General features: G+C 44.4%; 1 protein-coding gene across 1 annotated transcript in view; it reads right to left on the reverse strand.

Moving 5' to 3' along the window:
• Positions 1–23,170, reverse strand: part of LOC128894504 (3-phosphoinositide-dependent protein kinase 1) — a 404,982-nt gene that overhangs the window by 137,473 nt on the left and 244,339 nt on the right. The window contains exon 5 of the mRNA XM_054156267.1: positions 19,423–19,470. Within this exon, the coding sequence (XP_054012242.1) occupies positions 19,423–19,470 (48 nt within the window). The remainder of the gene's footprint in view (positions 1–19,422; positions 19,471–23,170) is intronic.

Here is a 23,170-nt window from a genome sequence, read left to right on the forward strand (position 1 = left end):
CAAGGGAATTTTCGAGGATCTAGCAATTAGGGAGAATAGAATACAAATGTTCGTGCTATGCAGAAGTTCAGGCCGCGAGATCGTCGTGCTAGATACGACGACCATTAAGAATCCAGAGCATAGGGCACGTATCGTGTGCTGCTTTTATTGTAAATTGCGAGGTTATATACCTGTGTTTACACTAATAAGTGAATATTAACATTGCAGTGTTATTATACACTTGTTTTCTTTGTAACAAGTATACCATCGTTTACGAGAGTTAGAAATTCTTCTATTCGCGTCTCGATTGCGACTTTCCTCGAATCGCAACTCGTTAAAAAAAATGCCTAGAGCTTTCATCGGTCGAGCATTCTTACGCAGTCTGGACGTAGATTAACGACGCGTGTTAGCACGGCTCCGCTCGGCTCCCTTTGATACGGACACACGTGCACACCCGAGGCGCCAACGCGATGATCGATTAAATTTAATTAATCCGAGGAAATTCAATTTCTTCGAGTTTACATTGTTACACCACTGTAATGATAACGTTGACACAGTTACTCGAGCAAAACCATCGTATGCGAACGTACAGCTCGATATTTAGTTATTCGTTTTATGCATTGAATATATTTTGTACTACAATAATAGATTCTCAATTTTTATAAGAATAGTTTGCATTCCCTTACGATTAGCGCTTGAAAAATATCGTCGCAATAACCATGTAACTAATTTTATATAAGTTTAATCCAAGGCTGGAAACGTAATAAATAGTGCTTGCTTTGAGCAATTCTCTGGAAGCAACTAGCCACACTCGCGCAATAAACTCCGTTCCTCCTGATTATTTGGAGCTCCGAAAAGTTCCAATTTTCTTTGAGATAGGTAAACAAATTATCGGAGGTAGTTTCAAAGGAAGGGAATCGAGGAACCCGAGGAGAACAGAACGCGAGCAAATGAAAATATCGATTTGGTGCTTATTTGCAATCGAGTACGTGACTACTAGTACCTACTACTACCAGTTGCTAGTTCGTCGGTCGACAACAGTCGCGTTTAATTTCCCTCCCACGCGCGGGAAAGAAACGCGCGCCAAAAATCCCCGTCTCGACTTTCTCTTGCCCAGTCGAGCGTGCATGTTCACAATGGAACGCTCGTTCCCTCCTAATCCTAGGAATATCAAAATGATTCCATGTGGAACCGAAATCCCACGACCGACACCAACGAAATTCGTGGCGTACAGTGTTCGTAGTTAACTAATATGCTTCCTCGCGTTGGAGCGTTTGAAACTTTCGTCTCGGCTCGCAGAAAGCACTTCTTTATCGTTAACTCTGCGGGGAAATCTTGCTTTTTCGACCCCCGGAACAGAAACTGCCAAGATCGTTTAACAGCAGACTCGCACCCTTCGCGAGCAGTCGTTGGAACTTGATAAGGAAGAGTTCAGAAGGGACGTACAAGTTCCGCTTCGCGAGATGATGAATTTTTAATTGCTACCAATCGTTGACCACCTAAATTTATGCACTGTAAACGCAACTCATAGTAGGTACACCGATCCTCACGCTTTGAAACTCTTCCTCTTTGTCGCTAACTCTGCAGGGAAATCTCGTTCTTCAACCCCGAGGACCGAGAGCGTCGCGATAGTCTCTCGACTCTCTTGCATCCATTTCAGGGACTCAAAAATTACTTCGGCGTTTCGACTGCAGTTTTTCCTCCGCAAACTCTCTACCCACCCCTTCGGGAAAACATTGTTCGCGCTTAAAACCGCGACGGTCTCGGTGCGCACGTGGCAGGCTGTGGAGAATCCGCGTCGCGTCGCGTTCGCAGCGGCGAAGAGGGAAAGACAATCCCAAAGAGGTCGTCCAGAGGAAAGGGGGGAGGGGTGGGCGAGCGAGAGAGCGGAGTTCGCGTAACAAAGGCGGAGAACGCGAGGAGGAACGAAGCGGCGAATTATTGCGTCGCAATATCTAGACGGGGGACCTGGTTCGCCGACTATCTGGCCTACTTCCATGTTTTTACTCGGCGATTCGGTGCGCGGCGTGCACGTATGTACTTTACACGGCCGTTTCGGCCGCCCAGAGGTCGTGTTCAGGCTGGCTCCATCAGCGACTCGGTCTGCGTACCTGCACGTAAATAACCGGGATCGCCGACAGACAGGTAGCACACGTAGGGACGGTTACGTATCGAAACGCACGTAAGGCCTTTGCGAGGAGGCCTTTTCTTGGCGGCGATCCCGCTCGACGGTCGACGATACCGCCACGCAGCGCTAAAAATACTCGCGGGGAACCCGCGCTCCTCTTATCGAGCATGCTTCGATCACGAGTCCTTTGATTTCGGTATTCGAGGTCTTGCCGCGCATCTTTTCAAACATTCCTTATTCCGTAGCGAGGAAATCGTGTTGCATCGATACGTATAGATTTCCTAATGGTACAGAAGGATTTGCAGAGGGTAGATTACCCCTGCCGTTCACATGGATCCAGGACTTACCGATTCTGGACGTTGCACTAGTAAGTATATAATGCGCGATTTAATTATAGTACTGTGGTTTCTTCGTATGTCCTGTCGATGGAAGGACGCATAACTCCGTTGGTGGATCGAGAGGATCGAGGAAGGTAATACACCGCGATCGTCGATGGCCCTGCGTTACAACCTATCGGTAAAGTATTACAGACCGAGATTGATGTTCGCCGCGGTTACTTTGAAGAGAATGCGAAACGTGGACAAGAATTTCTCATTTAAGGCACGGAACCGCCGCAGGGCTGATACAGTTGCGCGGCATTGTGTAATATTGGTCAGATTGCGAGCGTTCCAACGATGATTGTGGCAATTGTTCGGAGTCAAGGCCCTCGATAAACAAGGCGAAAGCTATCGACGCTATCGATATCAGCTTTTTAGCCGAGTATCGGGTGTATATAATAGTCGGTTGTCTTGTTGCATCCGGAAATCTTATCTCGAGAGTCGTGTCGACGTTATTACGACAAGCTGATAGTAATAGCCGGACAACGTTCTTACGAAATTGCATTTATATTTCTCTAACGGCGCGTGCGTTTATCTATCGGCACAGGTGGGGAATCGATTTCGATCGCTAATTGCCGTGATGTAACCCCGCGCGTGCGACGAGAACGCCAGATATCTGTGGCTCGCATATAGCGTACTCTCCTTAGTTGCTTGGTATATTTTTTAAAAGTGCTCAGGACATGCAAGCTTATTCCACTTTTCGCTATAACACAGCTACAGCCCCTGAGGGCTCTATCTCATTTTTTTTTTTGACGTGTTACATGCTGTACTTCGCTTTTCAGTTACCTGAAAATTCTTCAGTTAAATTTGATGTAAACATTATCGTGACTCGCACACCTAAAAATGACAATCTAACGAGTTGAATCGTCAACAATAGCGCACGTATGATACGTATACCTAGGTATTCGAATACGCACAGCTGTGATTGGTTCTTTTATAATTACGCGATTGGCCGCGAATCGCCATTCGATCGAGTAATTGAAACTGCGATTCCAGCCACCTAGGTGTCCCGATCCCGCTGCGGCGTTCACCGTTACGCAAGATCGTATAACACGGAACGATATCGTCGTTGTTATCAGAGCGCGGTTCTCAAAGCCCAGGCGCCGATAATCGTGCTCCGGGTGGTTGTCACCGCGAACAGTCACGGCGCACCTATCGGCGTCGGGCGTGAAATATGTGCGAAAGTATTTTCTTCGACGGGCTGGGGGATCGCGTAATATACCTGGCGTAATATTGTGCTCCGTTGGACAACTGTTACAATCGTTCCCCCTGAAAACGGGAACGGTAATTGGAGTATCGGGCCACCGTCAATGGTCGTCGAGGCGCGATTCGAGAATTGTTCCGTACACCGGCCGGAACACGAGAAAAGGGGGGAGAGTACTTGCGTAATCGTCTAACCTCCCGACATTGCAACCGCTCGTGTTTACGTGGGAGCGTTACGAAAGACACCGTTTACAAACAAGTTACGCGGCCGACCGAGGAAACGAAAGAAAGCTGCAACGAAGACGGATACATCGCTCGCGGTCGTCGCTAGATGAAACTTTATTGGGTGGCGTGTCTCGATGCCAAGTAAAAATTACACGATTTATTTGTTGGACATTTCAACAGCGCGGAGAAATATGGTCATGGTTGGGGATTTCAATGCCACGCAAAAACGTGTAGTTCGATAGTTGGGGATTTCAATGCCAAGCAAAAATGCGTAGTTTCGTAGTTGGTTATTTCTGAGATAAAAAAAATTTGTGCTTTGATTGGTGGATATCTCAATGCCAAAGGAAAATATATACTGTAATAATTGGATTTTTCAATATTAGTGGAAAATGTAGAGTTTACTCGGTCGTTATTTCTGTGGTAAAGAAAAATATATAGTCTACTATAGTTTGTCTATTCTTTGATATATCAGTTTCGAGTAAAAATGTATGTTTCCATAGTTGGTTGCCTCTGTGACAGTCGTGCACTGGGTGTTCGGTGTGACGCAGGATATTCTAATGGAGGACACTCCCGAAAACGTCATGGTAGAGGGATCCAGTCGTCGAGAATTTCGCCGATGATTGCGTTTCCGGCGAACACGCGTCCACTGTTTGGGTATCTGGTCTAGCGATCGGAACAGCAGTTGCACACGTCGTTGTAAGCTCGTGTCACCCATGGAGAATCGCTCGCCAGGGATAAACGCGAATAGAGTGACTCGGGATGCGTTGTGAAACGCGTTACGGGTGCCATTGCGAGTTAAACGTCGCCGTGGAGTTTAAGCCCGTTGGTAATGAATTGCCCTGGCGTTGATGGTCACTTATGTCACGGTGAAAGCTAAACGGGTTAAAAGGCGCGATTAACGTAAACGTAATGGTGTTTGCTAAGATCGACGCGAGTTGTCGTTTCGAGGGAAATCGATGATCAATTTTGTGGATCGCAGGTAAAACTTAACAATCGAAATAACGATACGCTAGTTTCCTCCAAGTAAACCAAGCGTGAAGAAAAATTAGTATGAACTAACGGTTCAAAAAAAATGTGCGAGGTTAAACAAAACCCTACCCCTTCTCTGTAAAAAATAATTTCCCAGTAACGTTGAATAAACGAAGTAAACTAATAAAATAGCGTTGAATCAACAGTTTCCTAGAAACGGAAAACCTTGGAAATCTCTGGTTTAACGGAGACGTCAAGCCCGTGATCGAGTCGATGACCGATAACCTATTATATGTATAGTCTTCGACGGAGAGGCACGCGGCGAGCGCGCGGACAATGTGATTCTTTTGCAAATAAGAGCGCATAAATATACAACAAGGTAACGGAAACGAAGGACAAGACGCGTTGGTTTAAATATTCGACCGTAATTGTTACACTTTACACCGTCACTCTCGCAGCTTTTGTTTAAATTTCAGAATAAAGAGTGACGAATGGATTGTGAATTTTATGCATTAGCGGTGATCGCGGATGTGAAAAGTGCATGCTAAACGTATGCGGAAAAATATGCATTTACGCAAAGTGAGTTATCGGTATCATTGAGTCTATTTATAAAATATATTCTCGATATGTTTTGTTTTTGTATATTAGCGTGCGTCACGAGTGTATAAAATTTATCGATGAATAACGAATAGGAGATCTCGGTTGTTTCGAACCTTCCAGTTTCTTCTGTGGTGTTTTTACCATTCTTTATCGTAAAGAAAGTGGCGATCCCCGTTTGAGAAACACTGGCATTAGATGAAAGAACTTTTTTTCAATCGTCGTCGCGACGGATATCTCATACTTGTTCAATAGGAGCTACGGAGTCGTACATTCGCTAATAATAAAGCATGTACGCGTTCGTTCCTTTCGTCGACCAAGTTGGCGCATTATGGCGTGGACTTCTCGGAAGAAAGGCGCTTGCATCTTATTGGCGGCGATGTAAATAACACACGCTGACGCACAGGAAATTCCACATGGATTGCTATTTATAGGGGAGTGATACCGAAGATATCCTGGATGCAGGTACGAGTCGCGTCGAGGTAGCAATCGCGAAGGTCGAAGCTAAGTTGAAATGTTGCACAAACATGAGATAGAAATGCTAGAATAATTGGTAGAATTGGTATGCGAGGAATATTAAACAATGCAAAATAATAATCGAAAAAGTAGAACTGTAGGTTGAGGCACGATAGACTTTCCTTTTTATACAATATTGAGTGCGATTTTATGGTTAAACATTTGTTAAAGATCTCCAAGCTTTTTCTATATGAAATTATAGAAAATAATCGAAGAATTCCAGCTCGTTCTCGAGATGTCCTCAAAAGGAGACAGGGAGTGACTCGTGCTTCACCCCGTGTAAGGCAACGCAGACGACGTAAAACCTAATTCGCGATCCGAAAGTAACAGGAGATACATAACCACACCGTCAAGATGACCTTGCTTAGAAATTACCTAACGTCGTCGCGGAACGCCGAGACAATCAGAAACCTACAGAAGATTGTTCGAGAGACACGCTTCCATCAAGCGACGCCAGCCTTTTGCATGCTGTCCAGTGTTTACGCGAACAATAACAACATTACCGGTAAATCCTAATTACGTAACTGTGTCACGTAACTGTTTTGCCTCGCTCGCCAGCCAGCGAATGCATTCGTAGAGACGTCAAAGGCTTTCTTTCTGCGCCGAACGTCACGTGGAAAGTAAACGCGCTACGTCGCGTCGCGATCGACGCCAACCGCTAAAACAATTCTTCCGAACAATAAAATCTATCATTTTAGCCTGTTACGAAGATTTTGTATATCACCTCTGCGTTAGCTTCCGAGAAATCTTCATATCTATTATCGAAACGGGCATTATTGCACTATAAATTTAGTTTGATTAGCGACAAATGAACGGAACATATTTTGCAAAATTTATATTCGGACGTTCAATTACAAACGAGTATAACAACACACGGAGAATTACGTTCCAATATTTCACACAGTCGTTTACATGGCACGTATTAAGTAATTACGTAAAATGGTGCACGGGTATTAAGTGATTACGTAAAATTCGAATTTCAAGCCGGCGCCAAGTATACGCGACATTAGACAACCAGCAATCAATGTAGAACCTCGAGGAGAACGCAGTCGTTTACTGCTGGACGCTTATTACGACAAATTGCGTTCGAAGAAACAAAGCAAGAATACAAAGAGTCGTCGCGAATATTGTCTCGAATAAATATTATCGAACGACGCCGCAGGATGGAATTTTTCAGAGGATTAAGAAACCATCCTGGCAGGAGTAAACAACTCGAATATTCAACGTCACGACTACCCCCTCTACCACGAAACTGACGAACAATACACGGAAAACAATTTCTCTTTATTCGAGTAGTAAATTTCTCGCGTGTTTTCGATTCAAGATCTAGAGACGTTGACGATTTGGAAAACAATTTCGAAAGAGTAAATAGACGACTATTGGCAAAATCGTAAAATTCATCTTCCTTGATTCATTTGCAAGCTCTGCCACCAATTAAGTTCTGTATCTACATGCTCCTTTTCCGTCTTTTATCAGCTTTCGTAGCCAAAAGAGGGTAACGCGGGAAACCGAAAAAAAGGTCAACGATTATGTTTAACGCCTGCCGGTGTTCATTCATATTTATAGCGATGAATGAAAACTCCGTGACGAGTAGTTTCGACCGTCGACCGCGCTCGTTTTACGTCGCGCTCGCTGCGAATCCCAGAATTTAAATCAATTACCAGAAAACCGTTTGAAAATAATTAAGAAGTGAAAATTAATCAATCTTTTAAAATCTACAGAAATATTAGCACGTTAACTTCTTGCTTCGTTTCTAACGACTGATTTAATTTACGAATAATTAATCCGAAGGAAAGTTATTTAAGTTCAGTCCTGCCTTAGGAGAAGCTCCGTATATTTATTCTAGGAGAATCTGGGTAAATAATTGCCGAGGAAACTTAACTTACGAAACGTGGGAGCAAACGGAATTTGTTAGCGAAAAGAAGGAGAAAATTGGTGATTTGTCAGGCTCGCGGAGACAATACCGCCCCGAATTGCAAAATTCGACGAAAATTGGCGTCCATTAACGTCGGAAAAATGGTCGGAGGATTTGCAGAAAACGTGAGAGAGGAGACCGGGTATCTCGAGGAAGCAGATCACGAAACAAGAAGAAACCGTAAAATCAGCAACCGTCGGGGAAACAAAAGAGTCGGATGCTCCGAGAGAGGCAATTACTCGGACCGTCTCTCCGTCAACATTTCCCCAAAGACACGTACGCCTCTCTTTGGGATCGGGCATTGCGCAGGCACTCGCGAAACGTATCCCGGAAACACGAGACAAGATTTCACGAGGTGCAAGATCGCGTTTAATCAACCATCGGGCCGAAACGCGGACCGCCTTCCATTCGCTCGCACAGCGGTTTCGCAACCGTCTTGACACGACCACCACCACTCCTCCTCGGGCATTTCCAATTGACGTTTTTCCGACTTCCCACCGGCGTTTCTTCGTCGTCGTTCCTTTTCTTCGTGAACGCCGCGAACACAGCAACAGCGAAATAAGATTACCCGTGAGCGACGATCAATGCGGCCGAATACGTGACCGGCTGCGTCGTGTTTTCGACTTTGCCTGTCCCGTTTGCCGACCACTGCTTCCTACGTGACGAGAACTTTGTTAAAAACAACGGGAAAACCCCGCATGGGAACGCTCCTTTCCGCGGAAACCTCGTTAAGTAGGTAAAAAGGTAACTTTCCAATCACCGTGGAGTAAAATAAACACTGGCGCTACGGAAACACTTATAGCTAATCGGTTGTCCGTATATTTTGTAAATTAGTCTCGAGAAAGTAATTCTTTGTGCCAAATGAAATACGTTGTTAAGCTATGTTAATGTGTTCGTTATTCTGTCGGTAAAAATTGTAATCGAGAAACATTTCCTTCAGCTTGAATTCGGTTATCAATTTCAATTGTTGTCGACGAGTGAACGAACTATCAAAAAGTACACCTCGATGTTACGCGGAAATATTCATCGTGACAAAAAAAAATCCATATTCAACGAGCCCGTCACGAAAATAAGAAATTTCTCGCTGAAAAGCGGCCACGGATCGACGATATCGTTATCTAACCCTTCCAGTTCACGAATCTGGGGAAAAGCAACGGCGTATGGCTCACTTCCTGAAGATAATGCACGCACCCCCGCGGGTGGAATAAGATCGATTATTTGCACGCGACGCCCCGCGGGGAACACAGTGCTCGGCGTTTTGCAATGGAGCACGCTGCACTTTTCGCTTGCGAAAAATCCAATTTTTCCGTATAAAATGATAGATCTAGTCCTCGAAAATAATATAAAAAAAGCTTCTCACATTCTGAATTATGTTCTAAAGAAGTATTCATCTCGTAGTTATATCAGGGGACCAGAAAGTAATGTCGTTTCTTTTACATTAAATTCAAACAAATAAATTTATAACACGTTAAAATCAATTGGTATACAATGAACCGATAAACGATAAACAAATATTGATATTCGTAGAAACGACATTACTTTCTGATCCCCCTAATACTTATTTGAGATTCGTCAAAAGTAACGGAATAAAAAAATTATCGTACACGTCCCGTACCAATAGTTTTGTCAATGGTCCTAAAACCATTCTGTCTAATTACTTTGCAAATACAGGACGTTTAAAACGGGGATGCCTAAACAAACGAAACTCCCGCGTGTTATTCGGTTATGCGGTCGGTGAGCACTTCGCCCGAGGGTACGGTGAATTTTGCAAAGAATCGCGATTATGTCAACAGCTTATTCAGTGCTACGGACTCGAAACTCTCTGGGAGCCGTTAGCGCGTCAGGTGGCGCGCTTTCGAGGCGAAAACGAAACGCGCTTGGTAAAATTAGAAAAAGAACGTAAATAAACCGAGCGAAAGCGGCAACACTCCGCGAGCTTTTCGCGGATTCGCAGAAACACGGTCGAGCGGTTTACTTCCTGAAGATAATGTACACACGTCGAGGCGAAACGGGGTCAACTGTTTGCGCATAACGCCTAACCCTAACGTCCTAATTGCCTGTCGCGCGCCGACAAAATCCCGCGTAACTGAGCCGCGACAAGAGTGGTGACAAGGTGTAGGTTCTATTCGCGCTAACTTCTCAAAATGCTGTTGGTTTTTATTATAACTCAAATATAAATATGAAAGATAAAAATATATAATTTAATTTAAACATTAACTAACAACAAAATCAACTAATTGAATGAGGAACGTTACAAATAATTTATAATCAATCAACATTTGAAAACGCAGAGCAAAACGAAACGTTACGAGTAAACATGTGTGCGTACATTGTGTTGTAGATTTAACACAGCCCCCCCCCCCCCCCAATCGATTAAACAAGGATAGAAGGAGGGAAGGAAGAAAAAAGAAGATGCTCTATTCATGATCGACCGATTGACGGACTGTATTAAATCTAATCGACAAAAAGTATTTTGAGAAGTAAACGCGAATAGAAACTACACCTTGCCCCCACTCTTGTCGCAGCTCAACTACCCGCGTTTTTGTCGCCGCGCGACAGGCAATTAGGACAAGGCGTAATGGAAAACGAGTACGCGCAGTCGGCTGAACTACACGCACTGCGTGTCAAGGCCCTTCTGCGTCGTTTATTGCACGCCACGGTTCGCGAAGCTAATTAAACGTCGTTTTACTGATATGTAATATATATAATCAACGCCGGCACGAGGGTATTCGTGTCCATCGATTTATCGTGCCCAACACATTCGCTCGATTAACCCTTCGACCAGTGTTTCTCTATCCCCACCCCGAAGAAATGGTGTCGGCAAGTTTCTACTCAAATACCAACGAGAGACAATTACTTATTTCTCACCTCGCTAATACATCGCCGGATATTCTCAAAATACATATTTGCTCGCATTTTCCAACGATACAAACGTATTTGCCCACGATTCGAAGATTGCACCCGCCGATCGTGGTTTTGTGGTCGATTAAACGAAGGAAAAAAAAAAAATGAACGGAATGTTTTATTTCTCGAGCGCACTCCGTGAGAGGTGATTACGTTCGCGATTCTGCGAAGAGATTGAAAATGGGAAAGACGATCGATGGTGGGGACGGAATTAATCGACTCGATGACTTTGTTTATATAATGGAAAATCGTGGCAAAAAGATGCGGTTCGTCGCTGATTGGCATTGAGTATCGAGCGGGTCGTCCGAAAGGCCGGGAAGGACAGCCCTTGAAGCGGAAACCCTCTTACGAAACAGAATTTCTCGTGGAACGCAGAAATTCTGTTACGCGATCCGCGCGATGCTGCGTAATAGGTTTCGTATCGGAAGCAATTATTTTTACGCTGATGTAATCGTTTCGGAGGATGCGGAATGTTTGCTATGTAATAAACATCTGCATTGGCAACAGACGCCTGGCTTTTTACCGTGTTTCCTTCGTTTTTTAGACGTCCGAGGCAGCGTCTCGGTTTGTCAACTGTATCGATCGAGAATGACTACGATCAAACGATGGCGATGAATCTAAGGAACCACGAGATTTCTTAATTAAATGAATGCTAAAATTTGATAGATTTCGCGATCTTATTCGAGAGAGGGCGCAATAAAATCTCTTAATTATTTATTCGTGAATCAACATAATAATTTGAGTTACACGATGAACCTTGATCGATGCGAATCGTTTTATTCGCCATGTGCAACTGACCCTTCGTAAGTTGCATCCGCGATTCTTCCCTTTTGGATTATTTTCATTTATGCGCGTAACTTTGTAGAATACTATGCAGAGATGAGAAATTGGCTAGCGGGTCTGATTTATAACAGCACAATCTCCTTGATTATACCATAGAATTCTATAGCGTAATCAAGGAGATTGTACTGTTACCAATCAGACCCGCTAACCAATCTCTCATCTCTGCATAGTACCCATCTCGAAGAGGGCCGAAACGTCGATATTTGTTACAGCATAGGATATTGTTGCTCTCGCTACCAAAAAAAAAAAGAAAAAAAAAAGAAACACAGAGGATTCTTCTTCTTGTATAGCCAATCAGACGCGATGCGCCATAAAGGATTAAATAATAAGGATCCAAGGGATATCGCCGACCTACGAAGAAGACTCTCTTCTTTCTTTATCTATATTCCCTCCTCGCAACACCGGCGTCTGGTTATCAGCGAAGTGCCACGATATTCCCCGTCGATTCGCGTTTGGGAATTTTTTGCGCTCGTCGACTCGCTAAACGCTACCCCATAAATTATTTCCCGAAGAAAAACAAGCGGCGCGGACGTGTTTCCCTTTCGTCTGGCCAGGGAATTTAGTTAAGGCCCTAGACGGTAGGTGGGCTCGAAGACAAGAGTATCGGTGGCGTCCCTCTCGTCGATAGGGTTGCTTGGCTCCTTGTCGCGGTGTCCCTGGGGAGGCCTGGGTCTCGTCCAGTCCGGTAATTACACGGATGCCTTCTTCTTTTTGAAGTTGGCACGCCCGCGGAATAAGTTTACCGGCTCGAAAGTCAGCACGACGGCCTCCTTGGACCTCGTCGCTGATTAACCCCCCAGAGATTAGCTTCCTGATGGAGCTGGAATGATTTTATCCCGGGTTACCGACAGGACGAGGCCGACGTCGAGGTTTCCATTATCCTTCGCTCCTGCACGTTCGGGGACCATCGCGAGAGAAGGGAATTTTTTATTCCCTCCTTGTTCGCGCTCCCCTTGCCGCGATATTGATTCTGCTTAGGTTGCTCCTTTTTCTTTCATTCGAATTACGGAAGCGTTAACGCTAGTGCGCAAGTGAATACGTTTGCGGAGCGTGACACGGTTCTAAACGACTTTTTGTCGTTAAAGTGCTGCGCCATTAGCGATCCTCCTAGCACGGAGATGAACGGAATTTTGTTCGAATAAAAAGAAAGTGGTGTGTTTTTCTTTTTTTTTTTTGCTCTTACGTGTGTAGAGCATCTGAAAATCGAGAGATTGCGATTAGAAAGAAGAAAATGCTTGGGATGTATTTATATTTCCAACTCGGAAAGTGTGTCAACAGTCGCAGCCTGTACACGGCATGGCCGTCAGTCTTACGTTCGGAACTTCTAATGAAAATATTTGCAAACAATGTAGAAAGTCTCGCACCGCTATTAAAGTTAACGTTATTTGGTTTCAACGAAAGACGAGATGAAAACTGGCGACGAACGAAGAGCAATAGGAGCTAGCGGATCGGTTCGCGACCATAAGACCGCAGCCACCCTGGAGTTATAAGTTTTTCGCTCGTAAGATCCATCTGGGACGTGCTAATATTGGCACACCGAGTGATTTTAATTTTACACTTAAGGGAATCGACGTTATCGAGTTTACCCAACGGGTGCGGGATTTCATCCTGCTCGTCTTATCTCATTTTCCTTGGCGCTCCCTCGCCCCCCGTCCGACGTTTCCCTTCACCATTGCTTTTCCCTTCGCATCGTGCGAAAAGTTACCGCCCGGAAGCGTTCGCGTAATCAATCGTGCTTCGCGATAACGTCCCATTGAACCGACCAAAGAAAAAGAAGAGGGATCGAGGAAGCAATTATAATCGATTCTCCTTCAAGCTGCCGGTGATCGACTAACATCGGCTAGCTCGTCTAGGAAATTAACATCGGACGCGTTAGACATGTTTTCCACGCGTTTGAAGAACACTGGGGCTGGTAAACAAATGCGCAGGCGAATCGTGATTTCGATCGCGTTGCTAGAAATGAAGAGAAATAACCTTCCTAAAGGAAATCAATTTTTGTATGTTACCTCAAGCGTTAAACTCTCTAAGAGATGGAAGCTTTCTGCTTGGGATTAATTAATTAGTTTCATATTTATCGCGTCATTAGGGTGCAAATGATAGCAAGACGTGAACCTCCCTTTTTCAAGAGTCGCAATTAGTTTGCAACACTTTCAACACCAAACCCGCTAAACAGCGTCGGAACTAGATCGATTAAGATCGGCAAAGTTATATCGACACGAACCGGGATTGAGAGTCACGAATACCGGTGCACGTAACCGACAAGGAGCTACTGTTATCGTTGTTTCAACGCTAATAGTAGCGGAAACGTAAACGAGTCGGAGTACATTCCGTTCGGTGGACGGTAGTCGCAGTTGAAAATTTACGTTATCCGGTATCGATAATACGCGAAATGGTGGACTGACGGAGCATAAGAAACGGCCGTTTGTATAACTTAATAGCTCTCGTAAAAATCGACCACAACGCACATCTCCGCGATTTCCTTCAGGATTGTTATGCCTCACAATTTCCTACGGTGGAAACTGATAGACACCCCGCTATCTCTGATCGCGTCTTTTAGCGCTCTTCGAGAGAAACCAGGACGTAGAAGGCCCTAGGAATCTTTTATCTAAATTCTTTTCTTCTTTCATTTTCGGAGACCTATTCGGAAACGAGTTCCCATGAAATGGATGCTACGTCTGCGCTGTCAAAAATTGCAATTCGAGCAAGTTTCGGATCCTGTTAGTTAGACTTCACACATTGTCGCTTTGTAACTGTGTTTACAGAAACTGTTGCGAAGTTACGCAAGCTCCGAGAACCAATTCCACTCAGCGTTCTACGTGGAACGCCTCTCGAATTATGCGTTGGCGTCATTGCCATTTTCTGCTAGGTGACAAAGACACGGTCATTCGAGCTGTTTGAATTTCCATCCGAGATTCTGCGATCGTCTGCGCTACGTATCCGATCAGATACGCCGGAAAAAGGACGGAAAAAATATCTTTGCAACGCAAAAACAGGAAGAGCGTTTCCTGTCCCACCGGAACGCTACGATCTTTGCAAGTGGCGCGTCGCTTCGAAAGGAAATAAGACATTGGTATTTAAGAATTTGACGAATTCCAGTGATCCCTCTAGCGGGAAGTTTTGAATTTACACGTATTCATCGAAGGAAACGATTCGAGTAGGCGTTGGTTCGCTCGAAACCATTCGCAGAGACAAACTGTCTAGCCGGTGGAAGTCCGAATTGATCGTATACGTCGGGAGCGGGTCATTAACATAATCCAGTGACTCGAGAATACGTTTGCGATTTCCTCAGCGACGTCTTATACGTTTCAATCACGGAAACTGCCGGCGTGCACACTCGCTCCAGGGAAACAATGAATAATGAGAAATACAATATCGACGACTCGCGCGACAAACTGCTTAATTTGAATAAAAACTCATTCGTTTCATTTTATATACAATTTTTTCCAAAATTCCTCGTTACTTTGCATGCGTAATGTCAGACGTTCCATTTCCCCTTCAAACATAATTATCTTCCTCCTGGAATTAAAACAATTCCACGAATATCGTAATTTGAAGCGTGATTTATTCATTGCTTTTTAATGCAATCGGAATACTTTACGATACGCGAGTTATTGGTTTTTAAGAACGATTGTGATTATACATAACGTAATTCGGTAATGTTTTTCCCAGAGGAAAGCTGTGATAAGCAACTACCTCCCGTATTAATTTAAAAACCCGGATATATTATTTTTCCATGAAGTGTTCGCGATAAACGCGAACAAGTAGACCTAAATTAGAAACTCCTACCATGTTCGATCGTTCCATCCGAATTCTCTTTCACCGAGTCATCCGTCACGATTCATCATATTCTGTACCATAATTAGAAATTTGTTTTGCCATTTTCCCAGATCATCCATCATCCTCCTCCTCCGGTGGAAAGCATAACGCTGACTCGAAACGCGTCAGCATTCGATTAACCCGAATCGCGGGTATTTCTAGACGTTTGACAACATTGTGGAAACTAAACTTTTTCCTGCATACACTCCTGTGTCCCGTTTATGCTTCAATCGACTTCCCAACCAGATGCATTATGCGATAATGGATTAAATAACAAGTACACGTTCCGAAGGATTATTCCGAAGAATGAGGAGCAACAAGTCAAAGATTCCCGCCACGTTCTGAGCATTGTATACGAATGGGATCCTCGGTAGGGTTATTACGGTTTCGCCCGCGTCGCACTTATGTCACGTATCTTTGTTTGCACGTACCCCTTCTGCTCTCCATTCAGCCGTCCCCGGTCGCCCGTGGGCGTCGAAAAAGAAGTCAGAGTAACCGAGGAAAAGGTAAACCGACGATTTACACGAGTAAACGCAGGCGTGCCGCCTGCACGTTGCAGATAAGTTACACTCGCAGTCGTTACCCCGCTCTTTTGCTCCTCTTTCGTCGGTCTTCGCGCCACCCCCGCTCCTCGGCGCCACCCTTAACGCCACGGCTAAATTTACTTCGGAATATTTCTATCTACTATTTTTTGGCCAATCTCGTTTACCTTCACCGACTAGACTATTTAGACACCCCTGTTTATAAAAAATCAGTTTCACTACAGAAATTCTTCCACGACAATTCTCACTTTTTAATATTTTCAGAGCTGAATTATTCTTTTTTCTCGTACTAATGTGATTTAATTTCTAGGGTTAACTTCGGCTAATATTAGTATTGGAAAAATTGTAAAAAATTTTAATAGTGTAGTTTTCGAGGAAAACTGGTTTTTCTTCGTGTGCACAAATAAGGACATTAGTGTCGGTAATTTTTTAATTTTGTGTCCTCAATTGTGGACGCCAGGTTTGAAAGGATTAAGAAAGTACCCCTTTTAGAAATCAGTTTTAAAGAAACAGTGAAGCAACGTCGCTCATCGCGACAATTTTCGAGCCATCCGTTAAATCGTGTAAAATTTCTAAGATTTGCGACCAGTCCGTCGATCGGCGGTTCCAAACAAGCGAAAACAAAACGGCATCGATGAAAGGGACCCAGCTCTTTGCCAACGAGCAAATACTCGACCGCGAAAGGGGTTAATAAAAGCCGATTTGTCCCTCGTTTTTTGTTTGTTTCTTTCTTTTTTTGCCAAGAACGATGTCGCGTCAACGGACTGTTTGTAAACCGACTGGCCGCAATCGACGAAGGGATGCGCGAGCATGTCGAGCGTATTCCAATCCCCGAAGCCACATAGTTCCGCGTCGCAGAAGCCTGAATCCGAAGCACAGCCCGTTCAGGGAATAACAGCGTGTCGGACCGCTCGAATCCTATTTTCTAGTTTTCCGTCCTCGAGTGATTCAGGGCTGTCTGGCTGGCTCGCTGGTTCGGCGGATGCCAGAGATGGGCGAACTTTCATTCGAATAATAAATGACGAACGAGACCGATTCACTACTGACGGTTATTCGATCCAACTGTGAAATATAATAAGGGTGGTACGGTTTTGCTCTGGAAACTATTCTTTTTGCAATCTTATTTTTGGAATGATAATCGGATTCGACTTAATCTTTCGTGTTTAATGTAACGTTTTCAATAAAATTAGAGTATTCAGAGTATTCAGTACTGAAAGGGTTAAGATTCTAATTTCCCTCCAACGATCAACGGTGTAAGAGCGGTGTTCCTTTGTTTCCCGCTCGAAATTTGTATCCCGGCGAGAATTTTGCTCATCTCTGCGCGCCTGGCAGCCGGAGAAAGAGAAACGAGAAATGGGGGGTTGAAACACGAGAAACGTCGCGTTGTCCCCCGTGTCCCGCGCGGTTCCACGCAGCTGAAAGAGAAGTTGCGAGCGGCAGGGCTGCGCACGGAGCGTAAAGGGAGCCGGTCCCCGGTGCAACAAGTACGCAATTCAGGAAAGTTGCGCCGGCGTCGATAAGGCAATTATTCGGTTGCGCCGCTTCGTGAGAACAATGCCTTTTGTCGGATGAAGCAACAACGGTGTTATATGGAAGACGGGCCCGGACGGGGAGGAGAACGTCTTTATGCGAGATGCAGACACCTGTATCGAGAGTGCGGACCTTTCTTCCACGGGAACACCATTTGTCGGTCTGGAAGACGGCTTCGCGCATCGGTAAAGATTTTTGTTTCGTCGAGACAATTGAATTCCGCTCGCCCTACAGTCGCGGGGAGTTTCGCGACTGTCGCGAAGGACCTCATTCGAAATCGTCGAAACCCTCTGCATAGGCATAGACTTGCCTCCAATTTTGCGTAAGAATGTCGTCTGCTCTAGACGCTTAATAATTTGAGTAGAAATACAAGGGTTTGACTATGGCAGATTTTTTACGATAGGTGTATCGACAAGCCTGTCTTCAAAAGTAGAGAATAAAGAAAAACTCAATCGCACGGAATTTTATCTCTATCTACAGAGCTTACCGTGGCGTTTCGATAAAACAGTCCCGAGGTATTCGAAAAATGAGATCACGATTGTAAACATGTATTTCTTGAGAACCTGTTATTCATAAAAGATGCGATCACTTTAAAGTGGTTGCGCCAGATTTCGGAGAATTTTAGTTCTTTTTTCGTGTAGATCGGCCACGTATAATTGTTTCGATGCCGAGATGATTTATCATCGATACGTCATTCGACACACGATTTTATCAGCGTTACTCTTAACAGGAAACAGAAAGTCGACCTTCGACTTTCGTGAAAGCCTCCTCGCGGTCGAGATTAAGCTTATTTACAAAACACGGAAACAACCGTGATAAACGCTCGGGTTTCGCGAACGCGGGTTATCAAACGAGTTCAGCGTTTCATTGTAATCCCGCTATAATTAGGAGAAAAAACGGAGAAGCGATACGACCACAAATAACTTCCGCGATGTTATGTCACGTCGAAGAATTCCAAACTTATTGTTTCGCGCGTTGATAAACGAAAGGAAGAAAAGACGAAAACAAATCGTCGAATAGCGGAAGATCCTCGTACTTTTATAACGCGGATGAACAGTTGTTCGAGTACGCAGATTATCATAGCAGAGAGGTTTAACATTTTATCGCGTGCTCATCATAATTAGGAAAGGAAACAGAAAAACATTCGCGGTGTAACGAATGTTTTGAAATAACTTTTGCGTCGTCGCGCTGCGTTTACGAGATCCGAAGTTGTATGCGTGTCAATAAATAAATGAGGAACAAGTAGACCGTCGTACTGGGGCATCTTTATGTTTTGAATCAACAGTTCGATTACCAAGTTTTTTCGCGTTCAGCTGGCGCATTCTTTACTCGTTTAACAGCTCGGGTAATACACTTTGATGCCATTTGCGAAAACGCTGGAAGCTGTTAAAAAATGGGGCAGATATACGGTCGAACGAGCAGAAAGATGAAACAGGAGCTTGGATGCTTTAGCCAGAAATCATTTTAGCGTGTTCTCAGTTCGCGAAACGAGCGCTTGCGCGAACGATCAGCGCCGAGGCCCGATAAAAATGCAATAACGTCGCACCTCGGTGCAGATTTCGTCGGAGTCAGGGGGATAAGATCGAACAGAAGGGGCGAAGAAAGACGACAGTGCCTGTCTCGCGGCGAATCACTAGGAATTCGTCTTCTCCCCGGCACGTACGCTCATTTCGCGTTTCCCTAGCTGCCGCGTTTCTCAACATCGACGCCAAGCGTCGAGCGTCGTAAATAAGAACGTCTTGGGTCGAGCAAACGTGACCGTAGTCGACGATTTCGCCCCCTTCGTCGTTTCGTCTACCATCAGCGCCATTTCTTCGTGGAATATTCGCGGGGAAACTTTAACAACGCGAAATAATAAGTAATCTGGCATCTACTTACGGTCGGGGAATTGCATGCAACGTTCGTATCGCTGTCCGCGTCGGAATCCTGAAACGAACAATAGAAAATTAAACCAGACGTCGCACGAGTTAAAATAATTCTAAATAATCCTAAATAATCGGTCATCAATCGTCCTCGTAATTATCTACGATAATAAAGAATGATGGTATACAATTTAAAAATAAAAGGAATAACGATGAATATCTGTAATAATAAAAAATTAATGTAAATATGTGGTAAATCTGTCGCAGATTTTAACTTTGCACACGTGTCTCTTCAGGATCGACCTTTCCATTCATGGATGCTGGAAGTAACCAGCAAGATACTCAGCGTCTTCTATAAATTCCTCTTACCTAAAAATAATATTCGAAGTAACTGTGTTTACAGAAACGTTGCAAAGTCCAGGGTCTCTAGCTGCGTGCAAATAAGGACCGCTGTCGAACTTGAGCACGGCGCAATTGGACGCTCCCGATGGACGCAACGCAAATCCGGCGCTAAGAAACGCATAATGTATTTTCAGTCCGAGCGTGTGGGCAGATAACAAGACGTGGCGACTCGCGGTAAACGAATTTACGGCGATTCGGGGAAGGCTAGAATTTCTCGCGATTTTTGGGAAGTCACTGCGTCCCGCCAATTTCTGGATCCTCGAAAACGACGGGGAAAAAATAAATATTCTCAAGTTTGTTGTAGAAAATCGCTGCTTTGTCGCGAGCATGTATTGGTAGGAGGAAGCTTTGATAATATTCAATTTTAAACATGCGATCGCAGTAACGTTTCGAATAGGTTTATCGAGTCATACTTGCAATTTTACTCTATGCAGTAAAAACTTGGTTAAACACAATCGTATCAAATAGTCAGGAGAAAATACAAGTATTTTTAAAATAGTAATCCTCGTTCCACGCCGTGATACGTTCAAAGTCTAAAACGAAAGGCTGTCTAAAAATTGTTTACCTGTCCGCCGCGATGCTTTCGTAAATCACCGCTGTGCCAATAGTTTCTCGGAAAAAATTGGCCATTCGTTTGCCGGACGTGTGATTGCGTAAACCGAGTGGTTCGCGATTGATGGCTTCTAAAAGACTTGGCTCTCGGATGCTTGGAATCGTTTACATTACCGTGAACGATGATTCGCGGAATGGAAATACAGTTCCATGCGTTTCCATCGATTTTAATAGTCTTCTGTGATAGTTCTCGCTTGAACGCGGTATTTTCAGCTTGGGTCGAGTTTCAAAGGTTTGAAAGTCGAACGGCGTCAGTATTGCCAATCTGGGGCCCATTGTCAGGGTAAAAGTTTCAAACGAAAGATACGATCGCAGCTTCTTCGAGCGCGAACACTAATTTCTAGGTGTACTCGCGACGCTATCTTCCGCGAGTCGTTTCTCTTATGCAAATAATTTCTCGAGAGAAACGGACCTCGCTGATGCGCTGGAGATTCGATTGTAACGAAATTAATTATTTGCTCGCATTATCTGATCATTGGCTACCGGGAGGAGAAAAGCAGCGTTTATTCTGTAATTTGTAAACGCGAGCGAGGTGAAAGCGTGCTCCGCGATTGTTGCTCGTCGGTTGACAAACCGTCGAAGGCACTGTCTCCAATCTTCTGTCGGAAATTGCGACGGAAACAGTAGCTAGAATTTAGACAAAAGTGGTACTCGATTGGACGGAGTAAAAGTCATGGTTGGGAAAAGGTGATGCCAAAGAATCTGCCGATGTATAGGCTGGATAAAACCTTCTGGCCTTGACAATTTTATTTTCAACGAAGAAAGAATTGTATCAGTCTTCCGCAAAAATATCGTTACCCCAGAAGCGACTATAGAAACGATAATCAATCGCATCGAATGACCCTTTCGGTCCCGAACAAAAGAAGACATTGAAACCATCGAAGTTCGATTCTACGATTCTGCAACGAAGTTCTCCTCGACTATGTAATTACAGTAGAATTCGTTCTCGAGAAAAGATTTCATAACTACGGTTCCGTGAAAACCTCGAATCTCTCAGGCGCATAGCGAAACAGTCTTGAAAACATCGAACAACAAATCCATCTCATTAAAAGCGTTTCGACTCAAATCAACGAAAACAAAAAAAAAAAACGAAATACCCAGAGTCGGCTTCGCGGAATCTCTTAATCACGGCGGAGTCTGTGTATGTAGCAAATAAAAAACGAAGGATTCGTTCGAATGCATCTCTTCTTTTATTTTATACACCGAGTGTCTCTCGCTTCGTATTTCTTTTACAGTTAGTTTGTGTAAATTGGGATGGTTCAGCTTAGCGGAGATACGGATGTACTCGTTCAACTGGTTACACCTCGATTACTGCAGAAGGTCTCAGCCCTAATTTTCTGCAATAATCGAGGTATCGCGGCACTCGAATATTCCAAGTTTATCCGTGATACTATAACTGTTGAAATGGTAATCCCAGATACCGCTCCAAGACGTTGTAACCCTTTGATAACGAGGGTAGATCGAGACCCGCGAATCGGTATAATCGGATGAAGCCGTCTGGACGCTCTGAGGCCGTGGGGAGCGAGATGGATGGAAGGTGTTCCAGTTATGCGGATTCCATTGCGCGGGATGATGAATGAACCGCAGCAGCCCGGAGGCGCTCGAATTTCAACGCGAAGCCACGAGCAAAGAGAGTCGAGACAACGACCGCAGTGATTTCCAGCCCGTACCCGACCAAAGGAGGTCCCTTTTCGTGTTTGCGGCCAGTCGTGGCGCATCCTAGGCTGAAACTTCTGTTATACGAACCCCCCATCGAGTCCACGGGTGCTACGAGAAAGCATTTTGATATAATTCCCTCTCTAGATTCGGATCATAGATTATCGCATCGCTTGCGCAACGCAGACAGGCAATAGCCGCACGATCGTGGCTCAATTAAAAACTGTCACGGCGAGCCTCTGATTACAAGGTGCAACGGGAAATCAAACGCAACGACGAATGCGAAGACGAAAGAAGAGGGGAACACTCGCTCGTTTGTGACAAAGTTTTTCTACTATCGATCGAAACGGTTTTTATCATTCGCAATACTACACTCGCGAGTTGGATAGTCGCTCTAGACTCTAGAGTAGTCTACAGTAAGGTACATAAAACTTTGCGGGAACATTTTTAAAACGCTAACTTTTTTCATACACTTTCACGAAGGTTGTATACCTGTACGGCAGTATATAGAGTGTAAGTACACGGTTGGTGTTAGGCAATGATGTTTGAGGCGGACGGTTAGACTGAATAATTCAACGGTTTCATTATACTGCTGACCTTTTACACGTATGCACGAGTTATGGATAATGTTTAGTAAGTAATAGCGATCTCAATAATGTATGTTATTATTCGTCTTTTATTCAGGATTCCACGATGGACGTGCTTAATGTCGACAATTAATTTTTTATTAATGATGCTTCTGGCTTGATGGCTCTTAGAATGATGTTCCTCGGAAGTTGCAACATGTGTAACTATTACAGACACTTGTTTCAAGAAAGTACCCTTAGTAAACCAACTACCCTTAGTTTGTCAGCATTTGCTTGAATTTCAGCGATTCACGAAATGTCGTTTCAACGCTATAAAGGGTTGGTGGTGTCGGCCTCGAAGCAGATAGGCTTCTTGCGCTATTGCCGGAAATTCGGAGTTGGCTTGACAGATTGGCGACTCACGAGACTTAGCATAGCTGAGGTGTGTCGCTACAGGCTGCACGACACGTCGCCGCGTCCCGGTAAGGTTTCGCTATTATTGGCTAACCGATAGGTTACCGTGTCAAT

The sequence above is a fragment of the Hylaeus anthracinus genome, unplaced genomic scaffold, assembly GCF_026225885.1.
Source record: "Hylaeus anthracinus isolate JK02 unplaced genomic scaffold, UHH_iyHylAnth1.0_haploid 4, whole genome shotgun sequence".
NCBI classification, from domain to species: Eukaryota; Metazoa; Arthropoda; class Insecta; order Hymenoptera; family Colletidae; genus Hylaeus; species Hylaeus anthracinus.